At 34.4% G+C, this 20152-nt stretch overlaps 2 protein-coding genes across 4 annotated transcripts in view; one reads left to right on the forward strand and one right to left on the reverse strand.

Annotated features, from left to right (window-relative positions):
- The first annotated feature begins 673 nt into the window (after positions 1 to 673).
- LOC125073472 (exostosin-3) lies at positions 674 to 8455 on the forward strand. The gene is made up of 10 exons (XM_047684324.1): positions 674 to 941; positions 1697 to 1822; positions 1904 to 2415; positions 2508 to 2813; positions 2884 to 3895; positions 4317 to 4519; positions 5063 to 5164; positions 5587 to 5761; positions 6123 to 6227; positions 6728 to 8455. The coding sequence occupies exons 1-10, from the start codon at positions 822 to 824 to the stop codon at positions 6830 to 6832; spliced, it is 2766 nt and encodes a 921-aa protein (XP_047540280.1). The 5' UTR covers positions 674 to 821; the 3' UTR covers positions 6833 to 8455.
- Positions 8456 to 9831: 1376 nt separating this feature from the next.
- LOC125071294 (aquaporin AQPAe.a) overlaps positions 9832 to 20152 on the reverse strand; it is a 40251-nt gene continuing 29930 nt past the window's right edge. For 2 of the 3 annotated variants that reach the window (XM_047681486.1, XM_047681478.1), the window contains exons 4-8: positions 19515 to 19784; positions 13357 to 13521; positions 10992 to 11117; positions 10652 to 10696; positions 9832 to 10462 (exon numbers count right to left, since the gene is read on the reverse strand). In XM_047681486.1, the coding sequence (XP_047537442.1) occupies positions 10424 to 10462; positions 10652 to 10696; positions 10992 to 11117; positions 13357 to 13521; positions 19515 to 19784 (645 nt within the window). In that variant the 3' untranslated portion in view covers positions 9832 to 10423. The remainder of the gene's footprint in view (positions 10463 to 10651; positions 10697 to 10991; positions 11118 to 13356; positions 13522 to 19514; positions 19785 to 20152) is intronic. The other variant, XM_047681495.1, reaches the window with a different exon arrangement.

A 20152-nucleotide genomic window follows, 5' to 3' on the forward strand; every position in this document is an offset into this window, starting at 1 on the left:
CATTAAACAAACTTAATCATTACGGCATTTATAATAAGGCTCTTAAACTCATTGCTTTAAATCTCACTGAAAAACTGAACGATTACTAACAATCGAATAAAAAATTTTAGTATATAGGTATGTGTGTGATCTCGAGTTCAAATTTGATGTCATCTTATGTTAAAATTAAATGGTGATATAAACTACAAACTGTGATATGAAACTTAATAACAATAAGTAATTACTTCGCTCTAAATAGACATTCACCCTTGCATGAGTTCCCACCATGTCTTACCTACTCATGCGCCTTTCTCTAAATATCGTATATTATTTAAAATTAATACAAGCTAAGGAGAAAATATTCAAAATAGTGGATCCTACTTGTTGGTAGGGCGTTGTGCAAAGACACTACAATACACTACTATGTACTATATATATATATATATATATATATATAACTAATCACAACCAAGCCGGGTTGTATATATAAGATGAGTGACATAGTGTAACTACATGCCCAAGAACAAAATAACTTAGTTTCCAAGGTGAGTGTTAAAAGTATGCCAATCAATTGTAAATAAAAAAAATTCAAGATTGAATGCTGAAATACCTTTGCCTTTTCAAAGAGGAAAAAAATAAAAAGTCGAGTTTGAATTTTGATTGACATTGACAGTCAATTATAAACCATGGCTGAGTCAAAAAGATTTTAAAATATTTCTCAAATCAAATCTTAAATCACAGTGACATTACTCAGTAATTTACAATAGCAAGTACTATTTTTATTTATTAAAAGGATGAAGGCTTATTAATAATAAAGTGCTGTTATTTTAATAGAAATAAATATGTTTCTACACGAAAGAATTTGCCAATGGCTAGGTCAGTTAAAACTATCTCGAGTAATTTTTATGGTATCAGTGATATTATTTATCGTGCCTTTAGTAACTCACTACTATTTGTCTAAGGTAAGTTAACTAGTTTATATATTTTTGTATTTTATAAACATATATACATCTATAAATAAATTATATGTTGTAGGAATTGTTTATATTTCTAAAAATAAAAATTAAATGTTAATTTATTTCTTCTTAAGAATCTGTTATTTTACATGTAATTTAAAACATGAACTTTTTGGTAATATCAGTGAATTTGTTTCTTTTTAACTTAATTTATATTTTTCTTAAGACAAAATTTGATGTATACATTTTATTCATGAGTAAGAAGAGAAAATGCATTGCATGTCTAATTACATTCAGTTATTTAGATATCTTAGAAATCAGCATTTCACTTAAAAACACTTTCTGTTTGTATTAAACTATAATAACAAAGTAAACAAATAATATAAACATTTCACCAAGAAAGAGTAGAGATAATCTTAACTTGGACATAGATATTCCAAGATTTGCTAATTTTCTCTGCTATATTAAGCGATATAAACAACTCTTAATTGATATGTCTTTATAATATATGATAATTAATCCACTTACTCAAGTAATATTATATCTACTTTAATTTGTCTTCCATAGTTCCTTCTGGGTAGTACCAACCCAGACGGGCCTGAACAAAGCCTGACCACCAAATAAATTCTTATTAGTCATATTTATAGTTATATTTTTCTATGCTTAAGTAATTGATTGTAAAATGAAATAACAGTTTTATAAGGCAATAAGCAATTTTTTAATGAAGATATTTACATTTTTAACTTAATATTCTCTTGTAGTATGAATCAACATCCATGTCATTGGGTTCAAATAGCATGCGACACACTTTGGAAGCCCTCGGTGATTTATCTACAATGAATGTGGTTGATCTTAAAATAAGAATTGAAGAAATGTTGAGAATAAAGGTATTACGGTTTTCTGTTATATTTGGATAGTTTCTTTTGGGTACAAATCTAAAATCTTGTAAAAATATGGAATTCTTTCAGGCTTCGGTATCAACGGAGTTGCGAGAATTGGAAGAACGACGTGGAAAATTACAAAAAGAAGCTGCAGCAGCAAGTGCTAAAGCGGACAGCGTTAAGGCTGAGTACGCACGGGCTACGGCCGAACTGCAAAGGTTGCGTGTGTCAGCGGACCAAGCACGCCTTGCGCAGTTGGAAGCGATCCGACGGGATTCTCCTGAACTTGCTCCCCCTACACAAATTCTTCCCGTGAAGCCTCCGTCGATTCTACCGCCTATTAGTTCAAGTTCCGAAGGGCATTGTCGTATGCATTCCTGCTTTGATCATTCACGTTGTTCTTTAACGTCCGGTTTTCCAATATATTTTTACGATCCTGACATTCATAACCCGCTCGCTAGCGCTGAGGTCGACGGATTTCTGAAAACAACTTTACGTCAAACACTTACCTACAATTCACACCTAACGCAAAACCCTAATGAAGCATGTGTTTATCTCGTTCTTGTGGGAGAAGGTTTTCCGCTCGACAAAAGTCCCTCGTGAGTTTTTTTTATGTTTTACTTTATTACTTACATACATTGTAAATTTCATTTACTCGATATGATAAAAATGTTAAAACGTTCTGTTTTAGTTCGACAGCAGACGCATTTAAGGTGTTGTTGAATGAGACGGCTATTAAAAGCTTACCATATTGGGGAGGCGATGGTCGTAACCATATTTTACTAAACTTGGCGCGTCGTGAGTTATCCGTTGGGTCCGGCGATGCCTTCCATACCGCGTCAACGGGAAGAGCAATGATCGCCCAATCCACGTTTACTTTACAACAGTTTCGACCAGGTTTCGATATTGTAATGCCCCCGGCTCTCGGGCCTCCGGGAGGAGACGTGTGGGCAGATTGTGCTCCTTTAGCACCAGCGAGACGTAAATACATACTGAGGTAATCATAATTTTGTGAAGCATGAAATTTGAAGAGTATGGTTTAGTATGTATTCATAAGCATCGTTCAGTTTTCAGGGCTCACAGACGCCAACACCGCCGGGAATGGATAAAGACGATGATAAAAATCTAATCGAATCTCTCCAAAAGGCAGCAAAATCGGCACCATCTTCAGATGTATTTTTCTTACAGTTTGAGTGTGATCCGCCCATAGAAAGGCGAGCAGTTATACCGATAGGGGATTGGGCGCTCTGCGGTACAGATCGCTCGCGACGATCCATTTTACGCGATTCTACATTTGGTTTGATACTTGCTCCTGCTGATAGCAATTATGCTACAACAGCCCTTTTACAGGCGAGATTATATGAGGCGTTACGATCGGGTGCTATTCCGGTAGTCCTCGGTGGGGATCGGATTCGTCTTCCGTATGACGAGGTACTAGATTGGCGAAGAGCCACCATATTATTACCGAAGGCTCGCGTAACCGAGTTGCATTTCCTCCTCCGAGCGCTGTCTGATGCAGATTTACTGGCGTTTCGAAGACAGGGCCGTGTATTATGGGAGCGATATTTAAGTTCGGTGCAATCAAGTATGGATTCGTTACTTGCGACGATACGAATGCGCTTAAACATACCGGCACGCCCGGCGTTAGCCATTACGGGTTCACCTGCGTTCAACGATTCGTACTATCCACCAAAACTTGAGCCGCCAGCCGTAGACACTGAGCCGGAAGAAACTCTCGGACCGTTAGAAGCGCCTTACCCCAGTCCAGCATATCGGCGAAACTACTCACTCTCTCTGCTGCATGGATACGAGTTGTGGAACGAATGGGGCGAACCGTTTGCTCTGTACCCACAGCTGCCATGGGACCCACCAGTGACGTCCGAAGCTAGGTTTATGGGTTCGGCGGCCGGTTTTAGACCCATCGGTGCTGGCGCAGGTGGTTCTGGGAAGGAGTTTAGTGAGGCTCTAGGTGGCGATCGTGCGCGAGAACAGTTTACAATAGTCATTTTGACTTATGAACGAGAAGCAGTTTTAGCTGCGGCTTTAGCAAGATTACGAGGGTTACCGTATTTGAATAAGGTAATTTTACAGATTTTTGTCATTTTATTTTAGAAGTATAATTTGGTAGATTCATACCGAGAGATATATTCTTTAAAAAAATATTTGTAGTACATAAAAACATTGAAAAACTCGAAATATTCGATATGATCCGATATGATTGTATATAGTCCAATCACTTTGTATGATTCATTTTAATATTGGGCAAAGGAGCCTTCGATCATAACTTTTTACGTAATTTATGTCATAAATAATTAGATAGGTTTGTGACGTAAAAGTTGTTCGTATACGGAAACGGATTCCTTCACCATTCCGAAAACGTTCTTAGTCGATGTTCCACCTCGTAAGGGGGGGGGGTGAGTCTCTCTCAGACTTCCCGTGCCCAACTTGACTTGAATGAAAAAACAAAGTTGCGTAATGACCGGGCCCGTCCCGCGCGCAGGTGGTGGTGGTGTGGAACGGCGTGAGCGCGCCGACGGCGGCGCAGCCGTGGCCCGAGGCGGGCGCGCCGGTGGCCGTGGTGCGCGCGCCGCGCAACTCGCTCAACAACCGCTTCCTGCCCTACCACGTCATCGACACCGAGGCCGTGCTCTGCGTCGACGACGACGCGCATCTGCGCCACGACGAGATCGTCTTCGCCTTCAGGTATTCGTAATTGGCAGCCATCGCCATATATATCAACAATTCGTCAAACCTTAAGAACTAAGAGATTGTATGTAGCTTGTACAAATTACATTGGCTCACTCAAAGTATTGGTAAAATATCTGATGAGTGATTAGTTTTACTCGCGGTAAGGTTTCGCGGTCGCCTGGTTAGGTAAAGTTTCTGCTATGTGGTAATTCCGATTTATACGATGTTAAATTAAACCATTTACAGCATAAAAATAGTTCATAATAGTATTTTTAAATTAACAATAATATCTATCTTATCCGAGTTTATCTTGCTGACCAATTGAGAATAAACGGTTTTCTTTTAAAATGAAATGTTTTTATTTTTTCTCACATTTTTTCTAAAACTTGAATTAAAACTAGCTTAAAACCCCGTAATAGTGAAACTAAATTGACGTGCGTTTGTATTATGACTCTTTGATGTATCGAAAACGATGCAAACGGTCAGGCGACTTGTAGCGAGTCAAGGTAGTTTGAAGCCTGTTTCTCTCCTTTATTCAGGTAAACATTTAATTTACAGAGTATGGCGTGAACATCGAGACCGCATAGTTGGCTTTCCTGGGAGATATCATGCCTGGGATCTTAATTTCAATAACGGCTTCCTCTACAATTCAAATTACAGGTAAAATATATGATAAGTATCTAAAATTAAAAAAACCGATACCGATGTACCGATACCGGTTTTAAGGTCTTTGGGATCCAATTATGAGTCGCGTCCATTTCTAACCTTTGGTTTCTCTACTAAGGAATTCGTGACTGTTGTTGTAATCCTAAGTTTTTGCGAATGTTTTTGCACGTTATGTCGCGAAATAGCTTCTGTACAAATGGCTAGCTTTGTTGACATTGGCCGTTTAAAACACAAAAGTGACAGGATCGTTTCTCATTTTTTAGAGTAATTCGTCCTCATTGTTTTAAAGAAACGAATCTGTCAGGCATTTTGTGTGGTGTTAATAATATTCGAAAAATTTGATTTTATTAACACTTCCGTGCATCTGAGAGCACTGTCCGTTGAGATCCTGACAGACGTGGTAACGCTGCCCGCAGCTGCGAGCTGAGCATGGTGCTGACGGGCGCGGCCTTCGTGCACCGCTACTACCTGTGGGCCTACTGGCGCGCGCTGCCGGCCGCCGTGCGCGACTACGTGGACGAGTACATGAACTGCGAGGACATCGCCATGAACTTCCTCGTCGCGCACCTCACCAGGAAGCCGCCCGTCAAGGTACCACCACCCACCCCTACCCGTGCTGCTGACCGACGATCAACGACCGGCTCGCGACAGACTTACGAGTCGAACGCCATCATAATTGCTATGGTAGCATGTAGTAGGTATATAAATGGTCGATACTCGGTCGAGGCTTGGGAAGTATTCATTTGTCGATATTTTTATAAAATAGCAATGTAGTGCAAAGCAATTGTAATAAAGGAAATACATTTTTATTTTGTTTTAACTTTTAGTAATGGAGTTTCGTAAATTTCGTTCTTAGCGGATGTCTACACTCTATAAGGAACCTACCTGCTAAATTTCATTGGAGATTAATTTGTATGCATAGTAACTAATCGATGTGTTTTCAATGGTGTAGGTGACGTCTCGCTGGACGTTCCGCTGCCCGGGCTGTCCCGTCACGCTGTCTGCTGATGAAACACATTTCCATGAAAGGCATAAATGTATACAGTTTTTCTCACAGGTAAGTCAACTTATCCGTTTCAAGTCAGCAAAGAACTTCGAATCTTAAAACTATACCACTTCATATTTCTATAAATGTATTTTGTATAGAAATGTTACAATAGATATTCTCTCATGACAGTAATCCATAACTGACTATTCTTAAAGAAGACTAGTCACGCAGATATAGAGTAGGGTTTTAGTCTTATATAATCTGTTTAAGAGTGTTCAGACAGCGGTGTTCTTTTACGTGCTTTCCGAATCATGAAATTATAACAACTTACTTGAACTACTTCCGTTTTGTGATAGTATTATATAGTAAGAACTTTTTAATAGACAAACCAAATTTATTTTATTGGTCCGACCCATACGGGGTCCCTTAAAGGCTAGCTACTAACTAGCCCAAAGAGGTATTTATGTAAATAATTACGCATTATGCAACCTTTTTAAGGATTTATTATTTTGTGTTTCGAGTAGTTTTTTTATTTACTACTTTTTTAATTCAATTGTTATTTGTTACAGGTGATGGGCTACACGCCTCTACTATCGACGCAGTATCGCGCTGATTCCGTGCTATTTAAAACGAGAATACCTCACGATAAACAGAAATGTTTTAAATTTATATAATTTACATAACTTTGAATTGACATTTTTATTTACATTCAACTTATATTTTATACAGATTCTTTATTTTAGCAAATTAAAATCAGGAATCAAGATCGCTTTTTACAATTCGGGTGTTACATATTTTTTTACATAATACCATAAGTTCATATAATTTATACAAGTTAAAACATAGCATTTTTAAGTTAAATGTAACTTAGAACAAATTCGAATTAAGTTGCGTCACGAGGTTTTTATTATTTTAAATTTTACAATATTAATTTTATTACATAATGTATTTTTTTGAACCTTTTTGGTCGTACAGTTTTTATTAAAAACTTAATCAAAATAATGTATATATTGTACAGCTTTATAGTTAGGGAATATGCACAGATGTATAATAATAGATATTCTATGAAATCTCAGTATAATTGGTATACATGTAATGATTTGCTTTTTAATTTTTGTGTTGTTTTTTGATTAATTTCATTTTATTTTGTAAAAATGTATAACAAGCAGCTCAAATACTGTAAGCAATTAATAGAAAAAAAAAAACTGTATTTGGAGAAAATAATTGTTTTGTAATTCGAATTAATGTCAGTGAAATCAATATTACATACCAGTATTAGTAACACGTTATTCATATGCTGTAAGTAAAGTTACAAGTGCCCACAAATGCCCCACAGTTGGGTAAGAGCTACGTCATCTCTAAAGCAAAAGTTTGGTATTTATTTAACCATGCTACTCCAATTTCTGAATACACGTGTGGACTCGATATTTTCATTTACTGCTGACCACAAAATGGATTTTGATAACACGATAAGTACATGAAAAGACTGGGTATTTCCGCGTGTTCTATGCATTACGCCATTTTAACTTGCAGTACATGTAATATATTTTTGTATTCAATAGTTACAATTACAGAAAGTGAATAATCTTTATATTTTTACGTGGACATCTCATAACATTTTTTTTTCATATAAGGCATTTTTTTATTTGTGATCGAAGTTTTAAACGCACTTGAGTTGATAATCATATGGCTCTAATGTATTTAAATGTAAACAACAAAAAACCTTAAATATGTTAGTGAAATGGTGACTATTTGTTGAAGTAAAACTTCTTTGGACGCGATGAGTCGTCCGCTCATCGAGTACGGTCGCATTAAGCGCCACGTTGCTGTATGTAACGTCGAGTGAATCGTTTCTGACTTCAGTCAGGTTTCATACTTGTAAATTAAATTAAATATGAATTCACCGGTGCACTAGAAGTGCTGTTAGCTGGTACGCATTTGTTAGTCAAATAAAAGTTTTTCTTTTGTAAATTAGAGCAATACAGAGTTTTAACTTTGGTCTAGTGAATCTGTAAGACTGACTTGTTATTGTCTTATGTACTTTAGTCTTAACTTGTAAGTATATGTTTTGTCCAAAGAGGTTCTGCATATTTGTAATTGACTTTGTGTTTGTTGGTGATGTTTCCGGTGTACACAATCTCTAATTTTGACAGGCTAATATTGCTATCTCTTTCTGATATGTGGGATTATAAAGGATAGCTAGTCGTTTAGTTCTTAAATTTCGAGATTGTGTAGATCAGTAGCCGTATCAGTGTGTGTTTTTGTATTATGTTGGTTCTAATAAAAAAATAAAAATATTACTTTTTTTATTTTATAATATCGATCCTTAACCCCAATTTTACTTAATATATGTTGTGACAATTTTCAACACACCATGAAATGTCTTGTTCCTTACATTTACTTAATAATCCTTAAATAAAGAAGTATGTCTTTATTTGCAAATTAAATTGAATTTCATAGATAGTAATGTTGCTATTTGAAAAAAGGCATATTTCTTTGCAAGCTAGGATTTATTTGGTGTCTATTTTTAATACAATATTCGTTTTAAAAATTCAGTTCAACTGCTTGGGTTAACTCGCTTTAATATGCAGTTGCAATATCACCCTTCATAATAACTGGTGTAATTTTTCGTTCAACAAAGGTGTATTTATATAAAAGTTTGGAAATAAATAGACACTTTTGGTAAAAACTTACACTTCAATTGTTTTACATTCTATTATGTATCGAATATAATTCATTTATTCTGTCATAATTTTGGGTGTATGAATGAAAAACTTATATGCTGATTTCCAATAAAACCGATAGTTATTTGCACATTTTTACAGGAAATAGAAGTGCGTCGAACAATTTCTTAATTCACAAGGTAATCAACTTTAAGTTTTCTGAACTAAGAATAAATGTTACACACATAATCTTTAGATCTTTTTTATCTATAGAATAAGGAATTAAAACAAAATAAAAAATAAAAATAATCACTGAGGCGCGCCCCTGGATGTAAGAGTATCGGCGTGCGTTTGTACCAGTGACGAACGTGTTTACAAGATGTCTTAGTGTGAGTGAGTACACTAATGTAAGAAAAAAGACAGAGAAAATATTACAAATTAGATTATATTTATGAATGCACGCCGATTATTTATTCGTGAATGAACAGATCTCTACCGTCTATTTATTTAGTAATGACATTTGGGTATGATGAAATGACAATGCAAATGAAGTAAAATACATTTATTAATTAATATAATTATTACAACTTATTCTAGGACATAATTATTGACACAATTCTTCATCTTAATGCAGTGTTTAAATGATTACATGCAAGAGTATTTTATAACTTGGTTTAATTTAATAAAAAAAATGTACGTATAACAACGGTGGTGTTTTCAGTGTCTGTGGAAGACAAAAAACAATTAACTGTTTTTTTTTTAAAGAAACAAAACATTAATGACAACAGTAATTTTGGATTAAACAAACAAACTATTTACAATAATTGTAAAGTCAATAACCGAATTTTTCATGAAACTGTAATGAATAATAACTTGTATGTTAATTAAATAGTTAAATTTTAAAGTTCATTCAAGCTTATACTTTTGATGATATTTTTGTATAATTTATAATAAATAAAAAATTAATACTAATATAAATTACAGTGAATAATTTAGTATTCAATATAATTTAATATATTTTTATAACAGTGATTCTCACGCACAAAGGTAAATATTTTGATTTCAAATTCCAAAAGTTTGTGATGCAATTCAAGCCATGTGTTATCAATTAAGTAACTTATGAAATAAGTGTGGCAGTAAAGTTTTAACTTTGATCGATTTCGAAGAGCACTCAAATAAAAACATTTTTGTATAAATTATTTATATAAAAATATTTTTATCACAAATATTCGCTCATAGCGATTACACTAAACCTAGATCGAGATTGCTTTATAATAGAAGTAATTATACATAGTTATACAAAAGGTTTGACATTTGTGTATAATTTAAAATTTACTTGCAGATATACTGTAAGATAACATGTCAAAAAATCTTAGCAATTATACATGATACTAGCCGTATTTTTGTATAATAAGTACTAACGTTCGAATGTATATTCATTGATATATTTTTATTCTTAAACTGTTCATGATTACATTTTTGATTAATAATCACTCGTTTTGAAGGTACTGTTCATACGTATCGCTGGATGTGCATCGGGCGGGTGTCGCGGGGGACGGAGAGGGGCGAGGGGGCGCGCGGGCAACGCCGCGGCAATCGCTTTCAGGCCATGTCGTCGTTCTTGCCGTCGAGACGTTTCAGCTGAAATATACACGAATGTCAAAGTTATACCTACAAAAATAATATTACTTACTATATATTTACATACTTATTAATTTTTAGTTTTCTGTAATAATAAGTAATTCTTAAAATATTTTTTGTGTAAAATAAGTATGTGGTTGTTAAATATTTAAATTATGTGTTATTTTTATAACTATCATACAAGCTTACGGTTTGTTCAACAGTCCACGCCGACGGCGCGGGGCGTCCAGAGTGCTTGTGGATAAACATTTATATTGAACACCGAAATTTCGATTTACATTTTTTCGTAATTAAAAATTAAAGAGAAAGACTATTATTGGAATATGTTTATATATTAAATTACAAATGAAATACACTATATCTTAAATTATTTTTTAGTTTAAAATGGTGATAATAATAATTATATTTAAATACAGATATACCAAATAAAAATTGTCATAGTAAATGTCACCACCTTTTTAAAGATGCTCTTATGGAATAAATTGAAACAAAATCGAAGTAGGGGGTAATATTACAGCACAGTCGTTACCTCCTTCTCATCGGCGGCAACGGGTCGGTAGCGCGGGGAGGGAGCGTCTGTCGGCGGAGCAGAGAAGCCGTGTACGTACAGCAGAGCCGCCGCCACGCCACCTGCCACCGGGCCCGCCCAGTACACCTAAGCAATACCACCGACCATCACCATTAGAATTTTACAAGAACTTGCAAAACAAGAAACGAGATGGACTACTACATGATATACACGTAGGTCCAAATGAGACATACACCACAGAATTTTCAAAAGCTAAATTTGAAAGTTTTTATGGGAGTCAGCCATTTTTTAAGTTAAAAACCTGAATCTTTATGTTTAGAATACTGATTAAAAATGAGTAAATACGAATTTAAGCGTGTTTTGATATTCTACCACAAAGGGGGTGAAATAAGGGTTGAAAGTTTTTATGGAAGACCGTCATTTTTTAAGTTAAAAACATGAAACTTTATTTTTGGGATACTGATTAAAATGATTAAATACGTATTTAAGGGTTTCTCGATATTCTACCTCTAAGGGGTTTAATAGGTGTTGACTTTTCTTATATAAATTAGTCTGGAAGTCCATCATTTTTTAAGTTAGGAGAAATAATTTTTATTTTTGTGTTACTGATTAAAAATGAGTAAATACGTATTTAAACGTTTCTTGATATTTTACGCCTAAGGGGAGAAATAGGGGTTGACATTTCGTATTCTGGTTAGTCTGAAAGTCCGTCATTTAAGCGTTTCTGGATATTCTACCCTAAGGGCTGAAATACACACCAATGTGGTATACAAAGAGGTCTTACATTAATGTAATATTTGAGTTAATTTGTAAATATATTCTTATTCTACGCGAGCGAAGCCGCGGGTAACAGCTAGTTTAATATAATCATATAAGTACTTACAATATAATATCCGCTAGTTGCAATAAACTGGGTTTAGATGACGTAATGCCTTTAATGTTCGAGGGATAAAAGGTAAAACCAAAGATTACTAATAAAACAGAGGTGTATTACGTTGGTATCCTAACATCTAATTAAAATATTATACACCACGTGTGACCAAGGGCAAACTAAACGTACCTTTCAAACACCTTACAATAAATGTACATTGATTTATAAGTTTTGTTTATTTAGTTTTAGTTATTTTATAAGTTAAGTCGGTGGTATAACAAATTTATACCTTTGCCTAAATATATAAAAATAATAAGTTGATATTAATTATAATAACAATAGTAAACAAGGTAAAAGTTATCTTAACCAAAAACTAATAAAATACTAAATAAAATACTAATAAAAAATATCAGAACGAATTAAAAAGCATTAAGAAATTAATTATTAGGTTTAACTCTCAGGTAGGAAATTAAGCAAATAATATATTTTTCATGAATGATTTGGCTCAGACAAAGATTATAATAATCGTTGAAATAAGGTAGGATATCTCGCGCGGGAGTGTTTCGTATAAGCGTTATCGGGATTAAATATTCATCAAACGAAACTGATAATGTTCAACAAACTGCCAATATACCAAATCGATAGTTATATTTGTAACTCAAAACGCTCCTATGAATTCAGGAACATCTGAGATGACAAAAGTTACATTAATCAACTGAGATGACAAAAGTTACATTAATAAAATGAACTGTTATATTATTTAAATGAATCAAAATCGATTTTGTTTTATTGCAACACCGTTGAATAATAACAGTTATAATTTAAATTTTAGAAAAAATGTGTGACAAAAGGAGTCCCTACATGTATCTATACATCGATATAAATCTCAAATAACACGACGGTACAATACTTGTCCATTATATTGTAAGTGCATATTTTCTACAAGTAGGCAACCTCGCTGTGATTAATAACCTTATATTTTCTATCTCGTTTACATCAATTATGACTATATTAGTATTGCTTATGGAATATTTTATTCATTTAATATCGTACTTGTTTTGCATTTTATAACGAATAACTATTCGTTATAAAATATATTCGTATTTAAAAGTAATTTATTTGACTTTTCGGTTATCTATTAGGTTATGCGATATCAATGTTTTTGAACTGAAAATAAATAGTATGTCTATATCATCGGGCTAAATTGGGAAAGAGAAATTCGTGACTTAGAAACATCCGGGAATGAACTGGGATAGCCAACACCGTTAAGTAACCTTTTTTGTTTGGTGAAGGACAAGTCATTACAAATACAACCAACCTTAAAAGTGGCGAGGCTCAAAAAAGTTTGAGATTGTTCTACTTGAATAACAATTAAATTTGGTACACATATGATTTTTTCTTGCTCTCCATTTGATGTCGTTTCATAGTAAGAGAGGTACACGATACATATATACAGGTATACGTACACGATGAGACGGTAAACAATTATCTTACCCAGTGATCAGCCCATTCGCTAGCCACCAGTGCGGAGCCGAAGGAGCGAGCCGGGTTCATCGCGGAGCCAGTGTAATCCACCGCCAGCAAGTGTCCCAGTGTTACCGTCAGGCCGATGGCGAGAGGGGCGGCAGCTTTGCTGTCAGGTTTGTTCGGGTCGCAAACCTGCAAAATGCAAATAAAACGACATTTTTATTCATACCAAGTAGCTGATAAAGTTATAAGTTAATGAGAGACTTTTAATTGTTTTGGTGAAATGTCCTGGGCGTTTTTTTTCTTATTAAATAGTTTAAAGGTTTTTATTATTTTTTCGGATTAGGTTTAATAAATGTTGGAAGAAGTTAAACAACGCCTAATAGCTTAAATACTTTTTTGCTATCTCTTAACTTTTCCTAGTGTCTGTCAATGTGTTATGTCACTTGCACTTGTTTTCAATAAACCGTTTTTAATGCTTATATTCTAAATCTTATTATTTCTACAGGTTATGGGCCCAGACTCGTATACCTAATTTAGAGTAAACATTAAAATATTTACCGTTAAAATAAGTCATAGTAAAGTATTGCGCGATATATTGTACTTTGCCGGTCCCGTAAAGAATGGCCATGAATAACATACAAATTGAGAAATTGGTCGGACGGCAGAATTACTCCACATGGAAGTTTGCAGTAATGTCATATTTACAATTGGAAGAATTGTGGGAAAATATTGAACCTGGTACCGATGTCGATTTTAAGAAAGATGTCAAAGCAAAGTCGAAGATAATTTTGTTGGTTGAACCTATGAACTACGTACATATCGAAAATGCAAAAACAGCGAAAGAAGTCTGGAAAAACCTACAAAATGCGTTCGAAGACTCCGGGCTTTCGAGGAAAGTCGGCTTACTTAAGGATTTGGTCAATACTTCATTGGACAACTGTGGTATCGAAGAATATGTGAATAAAGTTATGAGTACAGCGCATAAGTTGCGGAACATTGATTTCGAAGTAAATGATGAATGGTTGGGAACACTCATGCTGGCAGGTTTACCGGATAATTATAAACCAATGATCATGGGTCTGGAAAGTTCCGGTATCAAAATATCATCAGATTTTATTAAAACAAAGCTCTTACAGGAAGTGAAAGTTTCCGAAACTTCTGTATTTTTTACAAAGCATAAAAATACCTCTCACGACAATAAAAAGCCAAAAGGGAAGGGGCCTCGTTGCTATAGCTGCAATAAATATGGACATTTTAAAAATCAGTGTACAGTACAAGTACAGAAAAGTAATCAAAAAACCTTTGCAGCAGTTTTTTCAGCTTACAGCACACTGAACCAGGATGACTGGTATATTGACTCTGGAGCAACAATGCACATGACAAGGCGCTCAGACTGGATGTATGATGAACAGACACCTCCGGTTCATAGAATAAAGGTGGCAAACAGTGAAGCGATCCCTGTGCAGAGTATGGGTAAAGTAAATATTCAAACCAAATTAAACAAAGATGAACATCGAATACAGGTGAGAAATGTTCTGTTTATTCCTGAATTAACTACAAACCTATTATCTGTCAGTCAATTGACAAAGAATGGCTGTAAAGTGGAATTTACTAATACTGGTTGTAACATTTACAATGGCAATAAGAATTTAGTAGCAACAGCGAAGCTAATAGACAATATGTACAAACTTAATGTTGTAAGTGGAAATGCATATGCTGTGACAGATTTAATTACATGGCATAAAAGAATGGGTCACTTAAATATGGCCGATGTAAAGAGGTTACCTCTATGTACTGAGGGTGTAACTATTTCTGGTAAAGAAGTAAATACTGTTTGTATACCCTGTTGCGAAGCAAAACAAACACGATTATCATTTCCAAATTCGGGTTCTAGAGCAAATACATTACTTGACATTATTCATACTGATCTGTGTGGTCCGATGGAGACTCCATCTTTAGGTGGAGGGAAGTACTTCATAACCTTCATAGATGATTATTCTCGAAAAGTATATGTTTATTTTCTAAAGAACAAATTGGATATTACATCAGTGTTTAAGAAATTTAAAGATGAAGTAGAAAATGAGCTAGAAAGAAAAATAAAAATATTAAGAAGTGACAACGGAAAAGAGTTCTGTAATAATGATTTTTCTGATTTTCTGGCAGCTTCTGGAATCAAACATCAGACCAGCACTCCATATACGCCCGAGCAAAATGGTGTAGCAGAGAGGATGAATCGGACGCTGGTAGAACGTGCAAAGTGCATGTTGTTTGAAGCAAAACTGCAAAAAACATTCTGGGCAGAGGCAGTCGCCACTGCCGCATATATCATAAACAGATCCCCATCACGTATACTGGCTGAAACAACACCATATGAGAATTGGTCTGGAAAGAAACCACACATTTCTCATTTAAAGATATTTGGTTCTAAGGCCATGGTACATGTTCCTAAGCAAAATCGTCGTAAGTGGGATAGCAAATCACGAGAATTAATCTTTGTAGGATATTGTGTGAATACGAAGGGATACAGGCTTTATGATAAAGTTAGTAAAAAGATTGTAATTAGTAGAGATGTGGTATTTATTGAAAATTGTAACGTTTTGGAAAATGTTGCTCCGAAAACTGTGTCAGTACCACAGCAGATTACACTTCCTCTGAGTAGGACAGAGATTGATTGTTTAGACTCAGAGAATCAGACAGAAGAAACAAGTATCAATGAAAGCTCACAAAATGAAACATCTTCAAGTAATGAGAATTCATCTGATAGTAGTATCTCGAATAGACAAACTGATGAGACTTATTATCCTGATACAGATGATTATGATGATTGTAATGATGAATATATACAAAGTAGAATTACATTGAGGTCACATCAGAGAAAAAACATGGAAGGCAATAATTTCATGGGTTTTATGGAAGTTTCAGATCCAATAACTGTTGAAGAAGCATTAACAGGTCCAAATGCAAGGCAATGGAAAGAAGCAATGGATGAAGAGTACAAGTCCTTACTTGAAAACAATACTTGGGAAATGACTACTCTACCAGCTAATCAATGGATGAAGAGTACAAGTCCTTACTTGAAAACAATACTTGGGAAATGACTACTCTACCAGCTAACAAACGTGCCATACCTTGCAAATGGGTTTACAAGGTAAAAAGAAATGAAAATGGAGAAACTGTTAAGTATAAAGCACGTCTAGTGATTAAAGGATGTTCACAAAGGGCTGGAATCGATTACACTGAAAGTTTTTCACCTGTTGTGAGACTTGCATCTCTAAGATACTTGTTAGCTTTGGCTGTAAAATATGATTTGGATATATGTCAAATGGACGCAGTATCAGCTTTTCTGCAAGGCGACATAGAAGAGGAGATTTATATGAAGCAACCACATCTATATGAGAGTAATAAGAAAGTATGTAAACTTAAGAAATCTTTGTATGGGTTAGAACAAGCGAGTAGGCAGTGGAATAAGAAGCTTGATTCTACGCTGAAAGAGATAGGTTATCATTCCAGGACGAAGCACATTGATGTGAGGCATCATTTTGTTCGTGACAAGGTGCTTGGTGGGGCCATTGACGTTCGCTACGTTCAGACGGACATGATGGTCGCAGATGCTCTAACGAAAGCCACGACGCACTCAAAATTGGTTTTCTGTGCCTCCAAGATGGGCTTATGTTTAAGAGAGGATGTTGGAAGAAGTTAAACAACGCCTAATAGCTTAAATACTTTTTTGCTATCTCTTAACTTTTCCTAGTGTCTGTCAATGTGTTATGTCACTTGCACTTGTTTTCAATAAACCGTTTTTAATGCTTATATTCTAAATCTTATTATTTCTACAATAAATATTATCTAAGTAGTAAGTAGTAAAGGCTTATTTTGAACAAAAATATAAGTAATTTAAGCCAAACACAGCGCCTTTTTTAGTTTATAGGTCTAAAAACCGCAACGTCCAAGCTTCAAACCCTGAACAAAAAAATAACATAGTTCGATATTGAAGATTATTTCGTTAATTTATAATCGAATACTAGATACCTAATTTTTAGAGTTAGTTCGTGACACAGCGGAGTCACGCGAAACTGAATTCGCCATTGCTTCTTATTTAGTCTCGGGTCAACGACCTATAGTGAATTAGTACAATATAAAAACTATAACGCCTTACAACCAGTTCTTCTTAAAAAAGTACTCAAGACAAATGAGTATGAAGGTATAAAGATAAAGTGAACTTTACTGTGCGGTAACAAAGTTTAAATATTGCGAGTAGTACTACCTAAGTATATTACGGGTTGAGTTGATGTATTTTTTAATTTAAAACATCATTTGTATTTTTTAATTTAAAACCATTCTTTAGCGATTTCATAAAAAGTCTATATTGTATAATATATAATGAAAAAAATATAAATGTTTTATTTTCATCATCAACCATTCTTGAATAGAAAGAACCAATAGATAAACTTATGTGACACATACACGACTTTTCTTATCGCAGTGTCCTTTTTATTTATTTTCCTCGTCATATAACAACAATGAGACGACGGGAGGAATTAGATTTTCGGACTGGGAAGCTGCAGATGCGAGACGAGAACTCAAAATTATTTTTAAGTCTTGTAAAATGTAAGAATACCCATAAGTTAAATATTACAATAACCCCATGTTAAGAATTATATGGTTTGTACATGAGTTCATTATGAAAAAAAATGAAACAATGTATAACTTTTCAAACAATGTGTAGCTGGCTGCTTCAAAGTGAAACTTTTATAAAAGAAGCTATCCTTTATACCAGAACATATGATTTTTGTAAAATTTTCTTTTGAAAACTGTTTTTGTGTGCGAATTACTCTTGCGGAAAAAATATTGTTCAAAACAACTTCATGTTGTTCTCTGAACGGATTGAAAACTACTCTAGACGAATTACGAACATCAATCAGCATTTTCAATATAGATACTATTTAACAGATCATTTAGTCAATGAATAAATTCCGTGTAATTTACGTATGTGAATGTTTAAAACATTGATTTGTTTGCATCTAAATACCGTGAAGGTACTCCGTCCGTGTTTTAATATTTCAATGAGTGCAGATTAGCGGAGATTGTATCGGTTCAGTAATGACGTCCGTCACGGAAGCTAATGTTTTATTCCTATTCCAGTACTGTCATTAAATCATTAAACATAAATAAATGTGATGTCTTCGCTTGCAAATTAATCCGTTCTTAGCTTGCAATTGCTGATACATGTACATGTTATGTTTGCGATCTTGTTTTAATTGTTTTATTTACGGATTGACTAATGAAGCTTTGTTTTGTCATATTGTTTTGTATGTGTTTTTGAGTACATTAGTGCGTTAATTTTCTTTATGTTAAATTGTTCCTGTACGTTATATACGACATTGAAAATTAACGAAACGTTTATATAGTGGGGCAAACGAATCGCCTCTTAAATAAAGTAACCGGACATAAGTCAAATTATTCAGAGTCTCGGCGCTATACTGATAAACATTTTCTTTGTTACAAACTGCAAGATCCCCACTTAACGTAGGCTCTATAGGTAGCTGTCTACATTGCTTTTACTACCGAGATACCGAGATAAACTACCGTTCAATAACTATGTAAAACGAGAACATAGAGATTACAGAGATATATAAAAATACAAACATGATCCTGTTTCTAAAATTTGTATATTTCTGTATTGACAATGTTTATACTTTTAACACGTATTTATAGGGAGACTTGGTACATATATATTAAAAGTGTAAAAGATACGACGATTTACTCTGTAAGATTTTTTATAACAGTATTTTATCCTGTTATATATATTTCCTTTTGAATGCGTCCAACATTACAACCGTCTACAAAACCCGATCTCTCCAAATGACAGTTATAAAAAAGTGACAAAAACGCGAGCTGGTTCCGAGAAGTGTTCGACGCTGTTAACATTATCTTTATGCGAGGAAAAAATTATTTTTGATATCGTGTTTTATTTTGTATGACAATTATAATGAACTTAATCAATGTTATTTTCAATCGATGCAATTGATACCGGCGTTAATATACTTAAATATATGATAACACTTCATTATTATCTAAATAAACGTAAATAGAAAGAAATTTAGTTGACACGTTAGTAAGTAAACATAATAATGTTTGTTTGGGAAGCTGTGCTTTAGATAATTAAGGAAAAATCAACTCACTCCACAAACGACAAACACGAGGACAAATCCGAGGAAGAACTCAATTCCAAATCCTTGTAGTTGCGTCACATTCTTCCCGAGGCCCGTAACACCGAGTTTGCCAGCAACGTCGTCCGGGGTGAATGCCTTAAGAAGTCCAGAACCGGCGGCGGCGCCCGCGCATTGAGCTATAACGTACAGGATTCCACGGACAGGTTTAATTTTTCCAGTGGCAGCCATACCAGCAGTAACAGCTGGATTTACGTGACCTCCTGATACATGTCCTATAGCCTAGAGAATAAAAAAATACAATAATTAAATCTTTATTTATGTAAACAAATCATAAGTTATGGTGACTTACAGAGCCGTTAATATTTTCAAGGGAGGGCCTCGAAACCTCAAGAGAAATGTAAAAAAAATATTAGAGATCAGAAAAATTATAGGAATACTGTTGGGGGGTTGGGGTTTGAAAAAACGGTCATATACGAAGCTCAGTAAAGATTTTATTTTACAGATTGGGTTATCCATATTTGTTTAAGCTCATATGATAATATATTCGTATAAATATTATAATGTTATATTATATGTCGTTATATGTTCCGACTGCAATGTTTCTGCAATTATACGATGTTAAATACAAAATTAAGGCTTATTAATCT

The sequence above is a fragment of the Vanessa atalanta genome, chromosome 2 (genome assembly GCF_905147765.1).
Source record: "Vanessa atalanta chromosome 2, ilVanAtal1.2, whole genome shotgun sequence".
NCBI lineage: Eukaryota > Metazoa > Arthropoda > Insecta > Lepidoptera > Nymphalidae > Vanessa > Vanessa atalanta.

Excerpts from the sequence above, each read along its gene's own strand:
- LOC125073472 (XM_047684324.1), top strand. The coding sequence starts at position 822 with ATGTTTCTACACGAAAGAATTTGCCAATGGCTAGGTCAGTTAAAACTA. Across the intron at positions 5,165-5,586 it reads CTCTACAATTCAAATTACAG|CTGCGAGCTGAGCATGGTGC; the intron begins GTAAAATATATG and ends CGCTGCCCGCAG. Across the intron at positions 5,762-6,122 it reads CCAGGAAGCCGCCCGTCAAG|GTGACGTCTCGCTGGACGTT; the intron begins GTACCACCACCC and ends TCAATGGTGTAG.